Raw genomic sequence first — 22083 nt, forward strand, 5'->3', positions numbered from 1 at the left:
TCCTTCTAAAAGGCACTACACTTAGTTTAAGTCCTTGGTTCTTAAATGCCACCCAAGTTGCAGGGAACAAAAAAAACTGGTGTCTTTTTAGTTAAACTGTACTGAAAATACTTCCAGTATTAATTAGGCAAAGAAAATTATTTTGTGTAATGCACAGATACTTTAAATAAAAACATATTTCACACCTGCAGTCTAAGGTAACGCATTTGGTTTTAAACATTGTGTTCTCCTAATGAAATTAAAACTGGTGTCTTGTTAATAAAGGAACGGACACTGAATTAGGGATATACTTCCAGTATTAGGCATGGCTATTTTAAATAAAGAAAATTCTTAAGTCCTTAATAAGTAAACAGTTATGGCCCTGGCAATTTCAATCCATCGCGGGCTCTTCCTAATATAAGGAGTACCTTTTGAAAATGACTGTTGGATTGAGGTTTGGATCAGTTCCTGTTTTTTCTGTCCTGCGTTCTTCGTACTGGATTTTGCGGTTGGCTGCATTGCCTGGCAATGCTGGTATTCAACGACATGTTTAGTTTTGAGGTGGTAGAACAGATTAGTCGTGTTACCTCTCTTAGCTGGAACTTTTGCCCCACACACTCTACAGAGTATATTTTGCTGCTGCTCGTCGGACGGCTTAAATCCAAACCAAGTCCAAATAATAGATGTTGCACCAGTCTTTTTCACGAGCTCCTCTGTTTCGCTGACGCTTTCAGCCATGTTTATTCAAGATGACGAATATGCGTTGCAGCCGGCTGCAGGTCGTTGCTCTAAATTTCGCGGGTAGATTGCGTCATCAACATGCATTATCGCGATAGTGCAATATAATTAAAATCTCTATCGTAGGCTAATTTTGTATAGTTTATATCGCATTATATAGTTTATATCGCATTATATCGTTTATATCGCATTATATCGTTTATATCGCTCATTACTACCTCAGTCTATCAGAAAGAGTACTGAATCTTCTGCATCTTTTTGTGCTTGAATGTTTTAAATCACTTGAATGTTTAAATTGGCCCGACTGCGCTGCATCATCAGGAAAGTTTACCATTTGCACATTTTACAATTACTTCACCGTCTACAGCATCTTTTACACTATCAAACCCTGATCATGCTGCATCTCATTGCTTTCTCTCTGACCTGCTGCAGTTTCTCCTGCTGATGGTCTTTCTGCCGCAGATCCCGGAGCTCCAGGCAGCGGTTCCTAAGTTCAGTCGTCAGCTCCTGCACACACGTCTGAGACTGGGCAAGAGTGGCTTCATTACACTGCAGCCTGCAACACACACACACGGTTTAATAAGAGTCATGTGTAATTAGTGTGTAGTATGAACATACCTGCAAAGTGCAAACTCATAAAAGGTCAAAAAGGTGACCTAGTTAGGAATATAAACCTTGTAGGGGGGTCTGGGGGCACCCCCTCCCAGAAGAGCATTTTTGAGAATTTAAGATGCAAATGAAGAGTTCTGGTGCACTCTGATAAAATAAAGAGAAAAGACTTCAAAAAGAAAATACTTTTTTTTTTTTTTTTACTTGAATCTGCTTCAAGTTAAAAAAAGAAAAAAGCACATTTATACCACCATTGGACAGTGCAACTCTGTTGCCATTGGATTTTTTAGCAAATGTTAAAGTTCACAGAGTGTGCATACTATCATCAAACTTCCTCTTTTCACTGCAGAGGAAACAGAAGCTGCATTTGAAGTAGCATGTATTTGCACAGAGTGTTTGATGAAGCTGAGGTGCCATAAATGCATTTACACCACAACATTTCAGAGTAATGTAGGGCTGGGTGATATATCGAATGTGATTGTCATGTGCATCTCGTCAGTAAAGCCGGTTCCGTGATTAGCGGTAAATCTCCATCACCTGCTTTTAAATGGAGCGGCATTTAATATACAGAGCCGTAGTTCACTGACAAGCTACTCAATATAGGCAGATGAATCGCCTTCGATAATGAACTCTATATTGTGTAGCATCACCTGCTCCATTTGAAAGCAGGTGATGGAGATTTAGCACTAACCAGCTTTACTGACGAGATGCGCATGATCATTGCGTTCGATATATCGCCCTAGAGTAATGTTTTAAATATTTTTGAACAAATAAGTAAACAATGTTGGGAAAAATGCCATTTTAAATACGTTTTAATGAGCGAGTCATTAGTCATTCATTCAAATGGCCGATTCATTCAGAATCGAGGCGTCTGTCTTTATGAACGGGTTACTGAATCATTGACTCACTTGATTTGTTCAAAAACATGAACTCATTCAGTATCGAAACACCGCTGTGTTGCTGGGAGACAACAGTTCTGCTGTGGCTTTGATTGAAACTTTGTCAGCGAACTTGAGCAGAAACACTCAATATTGTTTAAAAAAAAAGCAAACTTTGCATCTGCTTCAGTCACAATGAAGAACTTCCAACATCGACGGCATGTTTACACTGGATAGACATCCGAACAAAAGAACATGCATGAAGTGGCCACAAATAAAACTATTAAAATGTTTTCATTCAGCTTCAGATAATCGAAACAAAATGATTTCAACAAAAATCAGCTCACTTACTCTGTCTGAGCGTCAGTCAACTTCATCATCAGGGAGTTCTGAGGAAAACAAAAAAAAGATGCAACTTAACGGCCTCACATATAAATGTCCGTGTTCAAAACGGCATCATACCATTTCTAATATGCCTTTCCTCAAATTATGAATAAAGCTAATTTGACAAAAGTTGAATATAGACATCAAAAGAAAAAAAAGCAAATTAACAAGTTTCAGACAATTTTGCTTCATTGTTGTTCCTCTTCATGTTAGGGGGGAAACAAATTACACTGTTTTTTAATTATCTTACTCCAGAGAAATGATGTAAACTAATATATATATATGTTTTAGATCTTGCCTTGACCTACTTTTATTTTCTTCTCTTCTTGTAGTTCTCTCAAAACAGAAATGTGTATGGCCTCCCTCGCATCTCTATAAAGACAAATAAATGGTTTAATTGCATGGACAGAGCATGAACACGTGTATGAGTGAATTAGTCTTACTCTTGTACAGAGCCACTCTGTTTGTGTTGATTCTGGACGGAGTAAAACTTGTCCAACAGCATCTGAATCTCCATTCGCACAATCTCTTTTTCATTCAGCTGGGCCTACAGATGCACAGGCAAACATGTACTAGTGAACCTCACAGAAACTTATATATTAAAAAAAGTATAATATTTTGGGTGCACCGCAATGAAAATAGACAATATATACACAAGGAGTAAATACGTATATAATAACTAAAGCATGCATTTCTTGCATTTATTGACGTAAATTTCAAGATTCACACAAACAGTGGTGGCCAAAATTGTTAGAACATCTGACAAATATGAAAATATTGACCATTTTTGCCTCCAGAACATGATTTCATCTCATGTTCATGAAACAGCACAACAAATATCAGATGAAGTGAGTCACTTTCAACTTTAATATTTGGTATGTCCACCTTTTGCAGCAATTAAAGCATCACATCTCTCTGGCATAGTGTCAATATTATTTCCTGAGAACTTCAACACTAATGTTAGCCTTCTGTTTTATGGGTATTATAATAGCCAATTCAACAAAAACATCTGAAACCTCTTAAATATGCCAAGTGTTCTAACACTTTTGTCCGCCGCTGTATTTGCTGTACATGAAGTGGGAACCGTGTGCATGAGCGTGACCTTTAATCTGTCGATCTCCTGGTTCTTAGCTGTGCGTTCTGCATTGAGTTCTTTCAGCAAAACTTCCATGGTGATCATGGAGGAGTGTCGGCTCTCCAGCTCTCTCTCCTGACACTCCAGCACCTGAGACAGACTCGAGCCAAAGCCACAGGGGGTCTGCGGCGTCTGAAAGCACAGGCATCCAGATGAAACAGTTAAGTTAGATGATTTTTTTTTACAAATGAGGACATCCCCAAGAGGAGGTTTTGTGAGATTTTATCAGGTTCAGCTCACATCTGCGTACAACTTTGTCCCACAAACACTGTTCAGATGACACACGCACCTGCATTTTTCCTTTGGGAGTGGCAGCTTCTGGAGATTGACTGACGTCGTCTCTCACTCTCAGAAGGTTAATCTGCTCATTCAGCTGTTCCACCTGTTAATGTGGGTGCACACAAAAATCCTTCCATTATGTTACACTAATAATAACTAATAATAAACTACACAACTTTTGCCCAGATTTACTGTCTGGAGAAGTCGACGCAAGGTGCCGGAAGTCTGTAGATTTGAGTTGACAGATTTCATAGAAATTCGTGCAGTGTACGATGGACTCAGAGAGATTCTTTTAGCTTCAGACTACGAGTCCATCCATTCGTCAGAGATCAGACATGTTTGATATTTTCAGCCGATTGTAGAGCCTTAAGTGACAAATTTGCAGCCAAATGCTGTAGTCTGATTAGATGCATGACACTTGATTAGAAGTACTGTTATCATAACTATAAAATGATTATATTTTGCATTTTATTATTTGCATTTCACATTATTATTTGCCTGCAGTCTACGACACATCAGAACAACACAGATACCCATTTTTGGTTTGCAACTAACCCGTGTAGAAGTTTAGAGCTCATTATTCAAAATAAATAAATAAATAAAATAAATAAAAATAATAATTCAAGCTGCAGAATTTGCCCAACCAGCAAGGCGTTTTATTTACTTAAGAGGGCGCTGTTGGCCACTTGTAATAAATTGAGAGTAAAATACACAAATATCATTAAGATACTTGTGTTTCTGAATAAAGCAGTATCGAGGTCATAAAATCACGAGTCTGTTTTGATTTGAAGGGGACCTGTTACGCAAAAATCACTTTTATGAGGTGTTTGAGCATGGTTGCGTGGCTGCAGTGTGTGAAAACAACCAGCCTGAAATGGTAAATATCCACCCACTCATTTTTTAATAATCCCAAAAAAATCAAACAGTCTCTCAGAACAAGCGATTCCAGATTTCTCACTAGGTACAGGTCACCACAGGGAAAAGTCCCGCCCATTTGTGATGTTCTCTGCCCTATTAGCATAAACACGGGCCTGAGTGAGAAGCAGAAGTCTGCCATTACTGGAGATATACAATGTTTTGGGATGCACCAATGAACATAGGAGCTCCATAGACTCCCTCCATCTGAGCCAGTGAGGACACTGAGGTTAAATTTAATTTTTGAAGGAAATGTCCCTAAAAAATGTGGGTCATTTCAACAATGGATTTTCGCAAAGTCTGATTCTGAAAGAGGGATGAATACCAACGCTTCGTGCGCGAACGTCAGATCCAGACAAAGCGCTTCATATTTTGTTTTCAAATTGCCTTTCTGAAAGAGCTTCTTGGCACTCTGTAAGGCTAATTTTGCTAAAGCTACCATCATCTCGGCCTGTTTTCACTGATGCTGCCTGTTTTAGTATGGTTTCTGTTTTGTTCAAAACTGATGTGAGACAAGTGTGGCACTAATCAGCAAGAGAAGGTGTCAATAAAAGGTCCGTACACCATACTAAAACATTATTGGCGTCACGAACAGGATTCGTGAGACATTTAAAGTGATTTTGGTGCAAGGCAGAGAAGGTTTAAAGGGTGTCGGCTTACTAAAATGAAAGAGCCCGAGCCTGATGTGCTCCCAGAGTGGGACGACACTTTGTCAGTTGCGAGAAAACTCAGAAAGGGCGGAGGGTTACTTCAGTGCTGGTCTGGTGCGCTGAGGGACGCAGACACGCATCAAGTAGAATCATGCTTGAAAAAGGTTGCTGTCTCGGAAAAGGATCCATTGAAGGGCTTACAGAGTCACTTCTGGATCGTCTTAACTGCTTACAGACTGCAGTATGAGCGTGTAGATCAGAAAGGTAGAGAGAATGAAAAATTGATGAAACATGTCAGAAGCCTTAGTGCAAGGTCAAGCTGAAATTTTGCGCCAGCGTCTTAATCAGAGATGACTGGTGTGGCAGAAAAAGCTTCTCTTCAGGTAGCCAAAGTTAATGCTAAAAAGAAGCGAAAACCAAATGTACGCAAAGTACGGGCGTTTGTAGCTACCGCAAATGCAGACGGGTGGGACCCATCCACTTGGGATGGGAATATTTGGGATTCTGATGATTATAATACTGGACCGGGAGAAGATGTTGGTCCAGATGAGGATCTGAAATAGATCCCCCATCTGTTCAGGTAAAACCAATTCAGAGAAGGAGATTAGTGCAGGGAGCATTGGGTAATAACAGACAATAAGTAATGGAAGATTATACTCATCATGAAATTTCAGACATCAGAGAGCGAATGAAACAAAAATCTGGAGAGTCTCTTGATCGTTGGTTAGTGCGTCTTTATGATCTGGGAGTGAGTCAGATCAGAGTGGATGCTGTTGATAGTATGCACTTTTTAGATCTGTGAAATGATCCGGTTGTTCGAGCCGGAATGAAAAATGAGTCAGAAGCTCTTGATGGAAATGAAGCTTGTTAACCCTTATTGCTCATGCAGTGTTTCAACGCTTTCCAGATGAGGGTAGTTGGCCCTTTAAAGAAGGGGCAATGGCACACTTTGAACGAGGCTGTCACACATTTAAGAGAATTAGCTATGAGGGTAGCTGCAACCACAGGGCATGCAGGAGAGTTAGATGACACCCCACTAACTTTATCCATGAGAAATGCCATTATAAAGAATGACCCTTCTCAGTACAAAGGACTAGTAATGGCTGTCCTTTTGGGGGCAGAGGATTGGACGATAGGGGTTACTGTTACCAAATTACGGGAGTTAGGTGATTTGGGGAAATGGGACAAGATCGAGAAACCACAATCTACTCCCAATAATGGTAATACATCAGGAAATACTGGGGGAGGCATTCAGGAGGGGGTTTCCAGAAAACAGTTATGGGCTCTGTTGCGGCAGGCAGGGGTTACTAGAGAAGACATGGATGGAAAACATACTAGTGAGTTAATCAAAATGGCTCACGAAAAAGGAGTGGTTAAGGGAGATCCGCCGCAACCAGTGAAACAGATAAGCATGGTGCAGTGTTGTGAGCGTATGTCCTTCAATGAATCAACTTGCAAATGTAATCACTCAGTGTACAAGTCAAAGAATAAATAGTCTTTACCCTCATAAATAATTGGATGAAATGGCCAAACAACAATCACTACTAGGAATCTGGTCGAGCCCCCGCAATTCGTGCAACTTCTTGGTCGCATGAGGATATTAGACCCTATATACAGCTGGAAATTAATTGGAAAACAAATTTTCTCAAAATGTCAGAGCCTTAATCGATACGGGGACAGAGGCCACCCTATATGGCAATCCAGCAAAATTTAAGGGAGAACGATTGACTTATGGGGAAAGGGGGAAAACCGATACAGGCTGTAGCCACTCGGGTGAAATTGAAAATAGGCCATTTGCCTACCCGTGAATAAGAAGTACTCATCACCCCAATAAACGAATGAATAATTGGCATGGATATTTTAAGGGGAATGATGTTACATCTTGATGATGGTTGTTTCAAAGTTGGGGAATGATTCAGGCTTAGCGGGCCTAGATTTATATTCACTAACCACTGTAACTTTAAACCCACAGGAAGTCACCATAGTGGAAACAGGAGTTGGGGTACAGTGTCCTCCTGGACATTACGGACAAATATGTCCTAGGTCAAGCCTGGCTATAAAGGGGGTCATCGTTGTTGGCTGGAGTAATTGATTCTGACTATCAAGGCACTATAAAGGTAGTCCTCCAAAACACTTCGGAAGTGCCACTACCCTTAGATAAGGGAAGTAAAATGGCTCAAATTCTAATTAAGCCAGTACATATGGGAAATACCTAAACCCTCAGTGATAACAGAAAGGGGGAGGGTGGATTTGGGTCAAATGATAAAAGTGGTGCCAAAGTTTGGGTCGAACAACACAATGGTCCTCCTAAACCAGCATAAATAATAGCAATGGGAAAAGATAATACTGTTGCAGTGATGTAACCAGGAGAAGAACGAAGGAGACATGTCCCTTCTAATAAATGTTATCTCAGAGAGTCATAGTAACGTTCGCGAAGTATGTGTGCATTTTTTCTTGTGTGCAGGAATCATTGGAGACGGTTCATATATTATGCACTGGCTTATGATTATCCTTCTTTAATGTGTTTATTTTTGATTATCACTATTCTTTTATGCATTCACCTATGATCATTATCATTATTATCGATATCAGCTGTGTGTATCAACTAGGGCTGGGTATCGAGTTTGATACTTTTTAGGCAGCGACCGAATTGCCTCGATACCACCGAGTATCGAAACACGTCTTGTCGTTCGGTACCAAATTTCGATACCTAAGGGGTTAATCTCATCACCGTCAGTGAGCCAATAAGCCTGCAGCACTAGGTGTGTTTGACTAGAAGCGGCGCGGCGCTGATTGATCAGTGTTTGACATCTGCGAGAGCGATTCGAAAGCATACGGAGCAGTCTGCTCTCTATATCGCGCAGTTTCGCTTACTTGACACAGACTGAAGCTCGCGTGACATTTCAGCGTCTGCCGTCTCACTAAATGAGGACAAACACATGAACAACAGCTCTAGAACTGCTCTGAGAGTCACTTCATGAGCATTTTACCGTTTGATTTGATTAAAATTGCGTCATATCATATACACACAGAACTGTAAAGGTATTCCTGGAAACCCGTCAAAATAAAAGTTCGGATTAACTTGGAAGACACTGCGGCAGAAATAAATTAATATTGTTCAGCAGAGTATACTGCTACTACTAGGCTACTATTACAATTATTAAAACTCTTATTTTTTAATTAATGATCACACAACATTTCTTCCATGTTTTAATTTTAACAGTAAAATTTTGTTTACCAAAATAAATAAATAAAGTTTTATTTTCAATAATTTAAAAGAAAAATGAAATTAATGTTTTATGCCTTCATTTGAAAACCAGATACAGAACAGAATTTCTGAGGAAATAGAAAACATTTCATAAGGCTGTTTTAAGAATAAATACGAATAAACTAAGTAGCTTTTATGCATTCAAATAATTTGACATACTACAACATACAATTTAAAAACAATAAAACATATTGTGAAAGAAAATAAAACATCCACTTATGAAAGTGGATAAAGATTTTAAATTTCTTGAAATCTTTAACAACCTAGAATAAATGAATAGAAATGATGATTCTGTCTGAGCTATGCGTTTTAAAACGAGCACGCACTAGTGTAAACTGACAACTATTTGAGCTTTATTAAAATTATTTATACTGATTTATTGTGTTGGCTATGAATGAATGAATGATGCATTTATATAGCGCATTTATTGTGTATTGCTGTACACCCAAAGCGCTTTACAATCATGTGGGGGTCTCTCCTCAACCACCACCAGTGTGCAGCATCCACTTTGATGATGCGACGGCAGCCACAGTACAACGGCGCCAGTGCGCTCACCACACACCAGCTACAGGTGGAGAGGAGAGAGAGTCATAGAGCCAATCAAATGGATGGGCTATATTTTGTTCCTTTGTGCAGTGGCTCAGGAGATGAGTCTTTGAGTCTGTATACATGTCAACAGGCTGAAAAAATAAAACCAAAGTTTTTTGAGATAATGTAATCTTGTTAAAATAGTTTTCATAAAATTGGTATCGAAAAAAGTATCGTTCAGGAACCGGTATCGAACTCAAGGTATCGGTATCGAACATTTTTGAACGATACCCAGCCCTAGTATCAACAATAAACGGTTGTAATTGTTTGATTAGTATGGTGTACGGACCTTTTATTGACACCTTCTCTTGCTGATTAGTGCCACACTTGTCTCACATCAGTTTATATAAAAAAAAAAAAAATAAAAAAATACTAAAACACTGCCTTCACGTGCTTCTAGAACAGTAATTCTTAAAGTGTGGTCCGCCATCGCCCCCTAGTGGTCCGCGAAAAGATGACCTAAACTAGGCAAGTGTTTATAAAATCGTCACTTATTTAAGTAGATTTTTAATGCACTTGCGAAACTGTGATAACAGTTCTTGCCATTCTGTTTCAACCCTTTCGCACGTACGACCACACCGGTTTGATTAGAACGTTCAGTGCGTCACGTCATCAACTGCTGAATTCAAATCTGCTTTCGCGAGTTGGCTGATGGCGCGGAGCCAGATCGGACACGCTGACTTCTCATATTATCACAAATATTCAGTGTTTTCAACCATATAATGCTTATTTTAGGTTTCAAACATTTAAATACACGTAAGTGCTAGCAAAACCATACATTTAAAGCGCTGATGTCTATGGAAGCAATAATGGTCCTTACAAATATAATCTGAAGTATGAGACTGAAACTCTCCTCTTTGGAGCCAGACATTCAGAAACTGATGTGTGATAGATAAGCAGCACCACTCGTCTCATTAACATTCACGTTAAGTTTTAGATGGAAATCTCAAAATATAAAATCCACAGATCTATTAGTTTTGTAATGTACTAGTTTTTGCTTCATGTGTAAAATCCCAGAAATTTCAGTGATATTGGACATTAAGGGGAACATTTTTTTCAGCATTTTATTGTTACCATAGTTACAACCATAGACTTCCTATACCCTCCACCTCAGTTTTAAACTAATGGCTCTTTGGAATGACATTAAGTGGGACCTAGGCTGTTACAGTTTGTTTAATTGCAGTTTTTTTCTTCACATGTGCAGTTTGTTGTTCATATTAAGCGGCAGCTCATTTCACATTTACTTTTTCAAATGAAATTCATATAATAATTTCTGATCATATCATTGCATTTGTGTTTGAATAATTAGTTTTTGACTTAACAGTTGCATATTAAACAAATTTAGCTGATCCTTCCTATTTTGTTGTTTTTTGGGGGCGTTTTAGAGTGGGATTCTGTTAGGTGGTCCTCAGAAAAAAATTGGAAGATAAAGTGGTCCTTGGGCTGAAAAAGTTTGAGAAACACTGTTCTAGAACGATCATAAATAAGAATGTGAAAGTTAAAAAATGCATATGAAAGTAAAGTGGTTTCAGTTTTTCAGTTTCTGACAGTTTCAGTGTGAGATTGCTTGCTGTTGCCGGTGTGCTGGACTCTGAAGCTCCGCCCTCTTCTGAAAAGGGGGCCGGGAGCACCAGCTCATTTGCATTTAAAGGGACAAAGACAAAAACTTTTGCCTCATACTCTAAAGTGGCAACTTAAGCTATAAAAAAATCCTCTGTGGGGTATTTTGAGCTAAAACTTCATATACACACTCTGGGGACATCAGAGACTTATTTTACATCTTGTAAAAAGGGGCATAATAGGTCCTCTTTAAAGGTTCGAAGCTATAGCTTGCATGAATAAAAATCACAAACATGACATCTGTAAATTAAATATTACTGAATAAATCTGTATATATTCAATTATGTAATATATTTAAGTTTTCTTAATCCATTTGAAAAAATATGAGCGCTAATTTTTTTTTTTTAGAATTTTTACAGCTCTTTTGCTTTAGACCATCTATTAATGTTATACCCACAAATAAAATGTTAAGGTTTCAACTGCATCTGTCTGAGGGGGACAAGTCAAAAAAATAAACATAGCAGAGATTGGTTTTATTACACTTATTTTCAAGGCTTTCAACGTACTCGCATTAAAAATACCTTTTTAAGAAGTTTATTACTTCTAACAAATAAAAGCTTTTGCTCAAAACAAACCAAAATTAAAAATAAATTGTTTATAATTTATGCACAGGAGAGACTTGTTGTTGTTTCAAAACAAAGGGAAATATATATCGGCATCGTCTATTTGAAAAAAATATTAGCATATCGGATATCGGCAAAAATCAAATATCGTGCATCCCTACTCTACATTACCTCATATTTGATTTAAAAGCTGTAGCATGAGGCAGGAGCAGAAGTACCTGTTCTTTCAGGGAGTTTATGTAGTTCTCCTTCTCTGTGTTCAGGGTCCGGGAACTCTCCAGTGAAGCAGCCTGCTTCTCCACCACTTTACAGAGTCTCTCCACCTCTTCTGTAGTATAGGACAGATCTTCCTGAAGCAGCTCCAACTGTGAAACACACACACACTTTAGTTTAGGCTTTTGACAAAAACTCAAAACACAAACCCAGTAGCACACATACCTCTACTCGGTCAGAAGCTAGGCGTCTCTCTGAAGCTTCTCGCAGCTCCTGAAGTTCATTCTGCATGTGTGTCATGCTCTCCTTCATCTGATCTTTCTCAGTGCAAACAGTGCTGTACTTCCCCTGTGGGTCCAAAAATCACAATATCAATACAAACTTCCTAAAGCACTGAGTGAGTAGACCGGCCAGTCACCTAATTTCTACAATACACTCAACTATGAAGACAGCTCGGATTCTGCTGATCTAAAGCAGATCTAAAAAACAATAGTCATTATTTAGCTCAAGTCAGTTCAGTTCAGATAGGTCTGCATGATAAGTTTGAGAATGAGCTTTATTGCCAGGTATGTTCACACAAGTTATGTGTTATAACAAGTGACAGCTGTCCTGTCGCTGTAATTCTGTTGCACTGTGGAGCTTGTGTCAAGTTTTACTAACTGCGATGACAATTTCTACTTCTCTCGATTAAGCATAAATGTGTGATATTTACCTGCTGGTTATTCGTCCTGAAAATGTTTCATTTAACCTGCCAACAATGTACACAAACTCTCTCTACAAGCTGAACAGAAATATCTGGCAAGTTTAGCAATGTTCTTGTTCAAACATGTGACCCTGGACCACAAAACCAGTCATAAGGGTACATTTTTTGAAACTGGTTTGTTAGGATAGGACGATATTTGGCTGAGATACCACTATTAGAAAATCTGGAATCTGAGGGTGCAAAAAAAAAAAAAGAAGAGAAAATTGCCTTTAAAGTCGTCCAAATGAAGTTCTTCGCAAAGCATATTACTAACCAAAAATTAAGTTGACATTTACAGTAGGAAATCTACAAAATATCTTCATGGAACATGATCTTTAATTAATATCCTGATGATTTTTGCATAAAATAAAAATCTGTAATTTTGACCCATACAGTGTATTTTTTGGCTATTGCTACAAATCTACTCCAGTGACTTAAGACTGGTTTAGTGCTCCAGTGTCACATATAGAGATACTCACACTTATGTCAGTGATCTCTCCTTGCAGCAAACACACAGTCTGATCTCTTTCAGCAACCTCGCTTCGAAGATCTCTGGTCTCCTGCATCAACTCCAGCACCACATCCTACACAAACACACACATAGTGAAACACCAGCCGTGACAGCATGCACATACATACACACATATACATATAATAGATATAATAATATAATATTAATTTGTGATTATAGCATTTAATAGCAAACAATACTGAATAAATTAACTAATCTTGTCCTAACTAACCTAACTATTATCATCTTTATTCAACCTCTAACAGCCCTTTTTACAGTGAGTGAAAGATTCCTGCTCGTGATCAGTGCATTGTGCTCTCACTTTGTCCTGTTCGATCTTCTGCTTGAGGCTGTTGACAGTCATGTTGGATGAACACACACTCTGCTGTAGAGCACTGAACTCATCACTCTGCACACACACACAGCAGATACATCAGAACCAAGAAAACTAATAGAAAGTCATTCCAAACAGCACCAGAACATTGCAAATTACAAGCCACAATACTAAAACTGTGTACAGACACATACCTGTTGTTGATTTCTGTTTGTCAGCTCTGTAATGCGCTTCTTCAGTGAGGCATTCTCTTCTACAGACTGCACAAGTTCCCTGAAACACACACTCAACATCACAACGCCTATAGGTGCATACGCTTTTACTAAAGCAAAAGTGCATACAGCTACAGTATTTTATCCACTGTTATGTGTAACGTTCAAAAATGACCAAGCTACAAACATTGTTTATACATGTCTTATGCTATTACCAAATATTGGATTCAATTTCTTTTTTTTTAAAAATCAACCTGTTTTTTTGTTATTTTAAGTAGCACAGGTTTTGCATTTCTTTTTAGAAGTGACAGATTGTAGACCTCGTTGATCTGAGCTTATGCACCTCAGTTTGAGCAAACATTATCCACAAATTCTGCTGCTTTTTTTACTCAAAAACTGAGGTGCGTAAGGACAGAACAGGTGCATGAGGCCTGCGATCAATTAGTTCCAAAAGAAATACAAAACCTGTGCTAATTTAAAGAAAACAAGATGACAAAAAGATTAAATCCAGTATACCATGGTCAATTAAAATCGTTTAATGCACAGCTATCCATGCATTATTCCTTGCATATAAAATTAGATATTTACAAGCAATTTTTAAAAGGTCAGTCATCTGACGACACTTATACTTTACATCTCACAGCATATCTATTGTTTAACCATTTAAAGTTCAAAAATAAATAGCTAAAATAAACCCAACTCACTTTGGCATTTGGTTTTAATAAACAAACTAAACATTTCAAGTGTCTAAATACTTTTGGTCAAATCTAAATACTTTTTCAGAGTCAAATCAAGTCCCTTTTCCACACATTTCCTCTGTATTTGATGTTGGTATTAGATATTATAAAGCGCGTCTGATAGGTGTTTGCATGTCTCTCTCACTCACTTGGACACACTCTCTCTATGCGCGGTCAGCTGGGATCTCACACTGTTGTTCTGCTCTTTCTCTTCCTGAAGAGTATGCAGCAACTCCTACAATACCATACAGTCAATACTTTGATAACAGCTAGATCTTCAACCACACAACAATGAAATGGGGCATCTAACTTAAACCCATTCAACCCAAACTGGTATATAAACAGGCACATTATGTAAGAGAGTGAAGAAATACTGACATTGATCTTGGTTTGCATTTCTGAGCACTCTCGGCTCTTGAGCTCCATCTGCTGTGCGTGCTGATCCAGCTCGAACTGAAACTCGGCCTGCAGTGTGTCATACGTGTCCTGAAGCACACGCTGCTTCTCCAGCACCTGCTCCCACTCCAACCTGAGACGACATGCAGGACTTACTGAGCAGCATTCAAAGTAATGAGAATCGGCATCTGTCATTTTGCAATCAAAGATGGAGTTGGTCGTGTAGAAATATATAAAATAGACAATAGGCAAATTTACATGAGAGTTATGCTAGTGAAGGAGTCTCAAATTACAGTTGATTATTTACTACAGAATGTAGTAAAAAACAAAAACAAAAGAAACCAAGCTTTTGGCATCTCTCGCTGCATTAATGGTGCATTAACTCTCTGAGACTAGAGATGAATCCACCTCAACACATGCTGATAACGGTAGGCTATATCTACATATATCTGCACAGTTTTGTTTTATTTAACTGGTTTGCACTCTGCCATGTGCCTTATGCCACTTTATCTATCTCTTTCTTTATTTTTCTACAATGTCCTCATTTGTATATCTGTATAGTTGTATGTACATGTGTTTAAACTGTATTTATCTGTATTTGAACATCTACTGTCAGTGTTTAATGTTTACTGTATGCACCAAGGGTCTGAGAGTAATGCAATTTCAATTCTCTGTATGTTTGTGCCGTACATGTGGAGGAATTGACAATAAAGCAGACTTGACTTGTCTATAATAATATATCTAATATCTAATATGTTGACTATATCAAATGCCTTAAAAGGAACACTCCATTGTTTTTGAGAATAGGCTCATTTTACAACTCCCCTAGAGTTAAACAGTTGAGTTTTACCGTTTTTGAATCCATTCAGCCGATCTCTGGGTCTGGCGGTAACACTTTTAGCTTAATTTAGCATAGATCATTGAATCGCATCTCGCTCAAAAATGACCAAAGAGTTTCGATAATTATCCTATTTAAAACTTGACTCTTATGTAGTTACATCTTGTACCAAGACCGACGGAAAAAGAAAACTTGCGATTTGCTAAAGTAGTCCCCAGCTATATCAGTTTACTACTTTCAGGCGCTGCGTAATATCACTGCGCCTGCTGCACTCACGGTACGGCAGCAAAGCTCCTTGATTATTACGCCGGAATGAGAGTATAGTTCCTAGCCATATCAGCCTAGAAAATCACAACTTTTAGTTTCCCGTCAGTCTTAGTACACAATGTAACTACAGAAGCTTTAAATAGTAAAATTATCAGAACTCTTTGGTAATTTTTGAGTGAGATGCTAATGGTCTAATCCGATTCAGTCGCAAGCGATTTGTTTAACTTTTTGGTTAATTTACTCCATAATTCCTCCATTTCAATGATACGTATTGCTATGAGAGCACTAGTGTGTGTTTGTACTTGACGGTGTCCAGCTGCAGCTGAGTGCTGATCAGGCTCTTGGACAGATCTGTGGTCTCTCTCTCATGCTCTGCTTTCTGCTGCTGCAGTTCTGTCCGCACGGCCTCCAGCTCCTTATCAGAGGACTGCAAGACGACACGCAGGTCTCGCACCTCCACCCGCAGCCCTGCAGAGAGGTCACAGCAAACAGAAGCCCTCAGATCGGCTGCTAAATCAACATAGGACTCGCTCACTGATCACACTCACTTCAGTTTATCATCATTTAATCAAAGTTGGTACCAGCATGAACGTTTAACATCTGAACTCGGGCTGGGCGATAAAATGATAACGATAATTAATCACAATATAATTTTCCTTGATAAAACGATAACATGAGCTCAATAAATGTTCGATAAAATAAAGCAATAAGCCCCAAGAAGCTGTGGTTTAGTGAATTTATAACAGCTAAAGGGTGTTGTTTTTAAAATAACTGTCTAAAGTTATTCCATATATGTAGCAAGGTTTCACAAAATAAAACAAAGCAAATAAAATGCAACATACAACATTTAATGACAGGTTTTCATGAAAGTGTTGGTCAGTTTATCTGCTTGACAATACTATTTTACACTGCTGCAATGAAATTGAACTGAGAAATGCTTATTTTTAGTTAAAACTAGGGCTGGTAACGTTAACACATGCGATTCATCTAAAAATGCGTTAATTTTTTTAGGCAAATTAATCGTTTGACGAGGACCCAACTTCTTGCCGTCATTGCAGCAGGGAAGGTACTCTATCATCACATGTGCATACTATCATCCTAAATTCTATGCGTCGCAGGAAATTATCAGGAAAGCCCCGTCCGCATTACAACGTTAAATTGAGATTTAAAAGACAACATGCGCGTATTTCATGAGTAGGAACTGTAAGGGATAACAGCGTGTCTGAATATTAATGTCAGTGTGAACGCACGTGTTCTTGCAGAACATTCTCACCTGTTGGTTAACACTAAGTTTGTTTTTATTCGTCTTTATCATCTGTATTATTCTTTTAATTTTTCCATGTAGAGATTTAAACTATGTTCACTATATACAGTGCTTAAATTTATGCAAGGTTTTTAACAAATAATTTAAGTTTGTGCCACTGCTGCTCCAAACTAACAGGATACATTTGTTTAGCTTTCTGTATTGGTTAGTCCTCCATATGCATAAGCTCTTTAGTAACAGTAGTAGGCTATTTCTAATACTATAATATAAATATTACTGTTATCTATGAAAGAAAGGCAGAAAAAATAGTCAAGCGCTTTAGTGTTTTTTCTTCAGATACCTAATTACATGTCAAAAGGTACATAAATGCCAGCAAGAATGCTTTTTTTGATGTGAGATGTGAGAATACCATTTAGTTGGTTCAGTTTGTTATTTGCCCAAAAAAATTACAATAACATTTTTACTGTTTTATTTGGCTACTATGGAAGAACAATGGTTAATTAAAAAAAATAGAATAATTAAATTTCATCATATAAAAATTATGTTGCTACAATTTTTACAGATGTTTCTGGTTTTAATAATGAACACATTTACATCTGCATCCTAACTACTACAACTATCAAAAGTGCATTTCTAACAGACAAAAATTGCAATGTTGTTATTATTATTATTTTCAGGCAACATTTCTTGATTTGAAACAATATCACTCATTAGAACATGCAGAAACCAATAAATACATCTTTCCTATTAAGGTATTTATTTTGTTAAGGAAAAATAACTGGAAAAGTGTAAAGAATTCAAAAACGTAGTTTGTGTCATGTTTTGACCATAAAGAATAGTTTAAAACCAAAATTAAAAGTCTGGGCCCGTATTCACAAAACATCTTAAGGCTAAAAGTAGCTCATAAGTTTAATTATCAGTATCGACTGATATGAAAATAATTTTTGGCCATATTGCCCAGCCCTAATCTGAAGTGCTGAAGACTCACTGTGCATCTCTCGGTGTTCATCTTCCAGCTGCTGTTCCAGCGTCCCGAGTCTCTCCTGCAGACGCTGCTGTTCTTCCAGCAGCGAGTGTCGCTCGGCACCAAACATCTACAGTCAGAGAGCAACATCAAACCAATGCATGGAGCAGAGCACCAGAAACACCAAACACGACAGCAAACACACCTCCTCTGTGCGACTGCACTTCTCCGTGGCTATGGTAAGCTGCTCTTCCAGCTTGCTGATCTGCTGAAGCAGCTTCCTGTTCTTGGCTTCCTCCTCGTCCAACTGGCCCTGAACACGAAGAGCCTGTTCCTAAAACCCAAAACAAAAAAAGTTCAAACACATTACCCACAACAAAATATACAGTAAAATGCAATGGGAAATTACACATCAGAAAATACTAATTTCAGAGATGCATTCAAATGATCAAAATGTTATAAACATTTTTTGGTTACACTTTAGTTTGGCGCCCAGGGGCCTGTTTCATAAAACAAGTTTACCAAACAAGCCAGGCTTATTTAAGTTAGTCTGACTTATTGTGACAATAAGACTAACTGAAACAAACCTGGCTCATTTGGTAAACTTGTTTTATGAAACAGGCCCCAGTTCTCACTAACTAGTTTGCTAGTAATTAGTTAGTAATATGCATGCTAGTAAATACTGAAAATTGGTCCTTAAAATAAAGTGTTACCCATTTTTTTCCTTTCTTTTTCTAAAGAATAGCATGCACAAATTCTGGACAGTAGTCCAGAATGAGGGATTTGTTATATTATTTGCATAAAAGAAAAATAATCCTTTCATGAACTACTTAGATATGCTGTTTTGAAACTTTGCAAATCAGCTCTTAAAACAGAAGAAACGGTTCTTTCTGAGCACCTGCATTTGTTGGAGCTCTTCAGTGAGCGCTTCACAGGCGAGTTCGTTCATCTCGGGAGGCGGCTGTTCGTTCTGGATGTCATCGACGTCGATATTCTCGTCCTGCCCATTCAGCTGGTCTGGGCTAGACAGCGGCACCAGTCGATTGCGCAGGTTATACCCTTTTGTGGGCGTAGTCAAAATCTGAGGAGCAGCAGCAGCCATAATAAGAGGTTTCCTCTCTAAATCATTTAAAACTGACCAAAGTAAAGTCTGAGCTCGCTACCTTTATGGTCTCGGCATGAATCTTGTTGAGTTGAGACACTTCATGTTTGCTGTGGGCTTTAGTGGCCTCTAGGATCTTCTCCAGATGTTTGTTGGACTTCTCGAAGTAGCGCTTCTCAGATTCCAGCTCAGCCAGCTGTTTTCTAAGGGAGCATAACGTTCACAACGCTGCCGACAAAGACTCTCAATTTGACAAGCATTGTTACATGGATGTGACATGAACGTACTTGTTGACCTCCTTGAATTCCTCGAAGGCTTGAATTGTGGCTGTGAGCTCGGACTGTTTCTGCAGCAACTGAACCTTCATCCGCTCCACAGAAACTGAGGACAGTGTCTCCATGGTGACAGGGGTGGAGTAGATGGGTGGAGCTATTAATAAAGAGTAATTTAGGTGATCTGCTTGTGCTTCAAATTTAATGATAAAGTCAAACACAGCATTGCAACTTCTGCGTTGACTTCTTGTAGAGGTATGTAATGGATTCAGATATGTAACTGCAATTATTGCACTTTTTTTGCAGTGAACACATTCACATGCAGATGACACTCATAGCATCAATTCATGCAACAGTGGTCTTCCCTAGTTTGCAAATAAAAACAAAGTTATAAGTGTCCAATTCAAACTAAGTTTTAACTGTTAAAACCGTCACCTCCTGTGCTCTCCTCTGTTGTCTGAGCCTCCAGCAGCTGCAGGAAGGTTTTCTCCAGCGCGGTTAACGACTGAACCTTGGTCTCGACCGCAGAGCGGACAGAATCCAGAGCACGCAGGGCTTGAACCTCCTCCCGCAGGGCGCAGTTCTCCGCTGCATACCGCATCATCCGCGGGTGGTGCTCCACCTGAGAAAAACAAAAGTAGTCAAGTCACCTTTATTTATACAAATAAATCTAGTGCTGTCAAACGATTAATCGCATCCAAAATAAAAGTTTGTTTACATAATATATGCGTGTGTGCTGTGTATATTTATTATGTACATATAAATACACACACATGTATGTGTATATTTCAGAAAAATGTGTTATATTGTGAGAATGTGAAAATATTGTGAAAATGTTCAATATTGAAGACCCCTGGTGCCACACTCTAATCAGCTAATTAACTCAAAACACCTGCAAAAACCTTTAAATGGTCTCTCAGTCTAGTTCTGTAGGCTACACAATCATGGGGAAGACTGCTGACTTGATAGTTGTCCAAAAGACAACCATTGACACCTTGCACAAGGAGGGCAAGACACAAAAGGTCATTGCTAAAGAGGCTGGCTGTTCACAGAGCTCTGTGTCCAAGCATATTAATAGAGAGGCGAAGGGAAGGACAAGATGTGGTAGAAAAAAAGTGTACAAGCAATAGGGATAACCGCACCCTGGAGAGGATTGTGAAACAAAACCAATTCAAAAATGTGGGGGAGATTCACAAAGAGTGGACTGCAGCTGGAGTCAGTGCTTCAAGAACCACCACGCACAGACGTATGCAAGACATGGGTTTCAGCTGTCTTCCTTGTGTCAAGCCACTCTTGAACAAGAGACAGCGTCAGAAGCGTCTTGACTGGACTGCTGCTGAGTGGTCCAAAGTTATGTTCTCTGATTAAAGTAAATTTTGCATTTCCTTTGGAAATCAAGGTCCCAGAGTCTGGAGGAAGAGAGGAGAGGCACATAATCCACGTTGCTTGAGGTCCAGTGTAAAGTTTCCACAGTCATTGATGGTTTGGGGTGCCATGTCATCTGCTGGTGTTGGTCCATTGTGTTTTCTGAGGTCCAAGGTCAACGCAGCCGTCTACCAGGAAGTTTTAGAGCACTTCATGCTTCCTGCTGCTGCCCAACTTTATGGAGATGCAGATTTAATTTTCCAACAGGACTTGGTACCTGCACACACTGCCAAAGCTACCAGTACCTGGTTTAAGGACCATGGTATCCCTGTTCTTGATTGGCCAGCAAACTCGCCTGACCTTAACCCCATAGAAAACCTATGGGGTATTGTGAAGAGGAAGATGCAATACGCCAGACTCAACAATTCAGAAGAGCTGAAGGCCACTATCAGAGCAACCTGGGCTCTCATAACACCTGAGCAGTGCCACAGACTGATCGACTCCATGCCACGCCGCATTGCTGCAGTAATCCAGGCCAAAGGAGCCCCAGCTAAATATTGAGTGCTGTACATGCTCATACTTTTTTTTTTTGCATTGGTCTTAATTGATATTCTAATTTTCTGAGATACTGAATTTGGGACTTTCATTAGTTGTCAGTTATAATCATCAAAATTAAAGGAAATAAACATTTGAAATATATCAGTCTGTGTGTAATGAATTAATCTAATATACAAGTTTCACTTTTTGAATGGTATTACTGAAATAAATCAACTTTTTCATGATATTCTAATTTTATGACCAGCACCTGTATAAGGGCTGTCGCGATTCGTCGATTTTAGTCGACTTGTAAAAATCGTCGACTTAATTTTGCTCGCATCGACTAACCGGCAAAATACCGGAAGTGGCGCATTTTATGGACGCGAATCCATAAAACGCATTATTAAACTATTTTCCAAGGCTGCATGATATATTAAACCCATTTAAAAATCATAATTAAGCAGAATTGTGAATTCACAAACGCTATGATTTAAATAAATAATTATATGCTATTCAGTTCTAATACGGTATATGCGCTTTAATTATTATCATGCGTGTAGTTAAGTATGTGCGTCTCACAACGGCTCCGTTCACAGTAGCTCCACAGAAACTGTTATCATTTACATGTGGAGCGTCTCAAACTCCATCTCTGCATGTTGTTGTGAGTTTGTGTTTATTATAACGTTCATCTGGGAACGCAATGCGCGCCATTTCATCAGATTT

At 38.7% G+C, this 22083-nt stretch overlaps 1 protein-coding gene across 5 annotated transcripts in view; it reads right to left on the reverse strand.

The window, feature by feature from the left end:
* LOC306868009 (kinesin-like protein KIF15-A) overlaps positions 1–22083 on the reverse strand; it is a 45084-nt gene that overhangs the window by 6336 nt on the left and 16665 nt on the right. For all 5 annotated transcript variants that reach the window (XM_079413980.1, XM_079413977.1, XM_079413979.1 and 2 more), the window contains 20 exons: positions 19894–20080; positions 19474–19615; positions 19248–19389; positions 18983–19165; positions 18290–18418; positions 18109–18214; positions 16159–16324; positions 14734–14884; positions 14505–14590; positions 13601–13679; positions 13395–13481; positions 13041–13145; positions 12045–12167; positions 11825–11971; positions 4013–4105; positions 3691–3855; positions 3032–3135; positions 2897–2960; positions 2556–2593; positions 1141–1273 (listed from right to left, as the gene is read on the reverse strand). In XM_079413980.1, coding sequence (XP_079270106.1) covers positions 1141–1273; positions 2556–2593; positions 2897–2960; positions 3032–3135; positions 3691–3855; positions 4013–4105; positions 11825–11971; positions 12045–12167; positions 13041–13145; positions 13395–13481; positions 13601–13679; positions 14505–14590; positions 14734–14884; positions 16159–16324; positions 18109–18214; positions 18290–18418; positions 18983–19165; positions 19248–19389; positions 19474–19615; positions 19894–20080 — 2430 coding nt within the window. The remainder of the gene's footprint in view (positions 1–1140; positions 1274–2555; positions 2594–2896; positions 2961–3031; positions 3136–3690; positions 3856–4012; positions 4106–11824; positions 11972–12044; positions 12168–13040; positions 13146–13394; positions 13482–13600; positions 13680–14504; positions 14591–14733; positions 14885–16158; positions 16325–18108; positions 18215–18289; positions 18419–18982; positions 19166–19247; positions 19390–19473; positions 19616–19893; positions 20081–22083) is intronic.

The sequence above is a fragment of the Barbus barbus genome (genome assembly GCF_936440315.1).
Source record: "Barbus barbus genome assembly, chromosome: 50".
NCBI classification, from domain to species: Eukaryota; Metazoa; Chordata; class Actinopteri; order Cypriniformes; family Cyprinidae; genus Barbus; species Barbus barbus.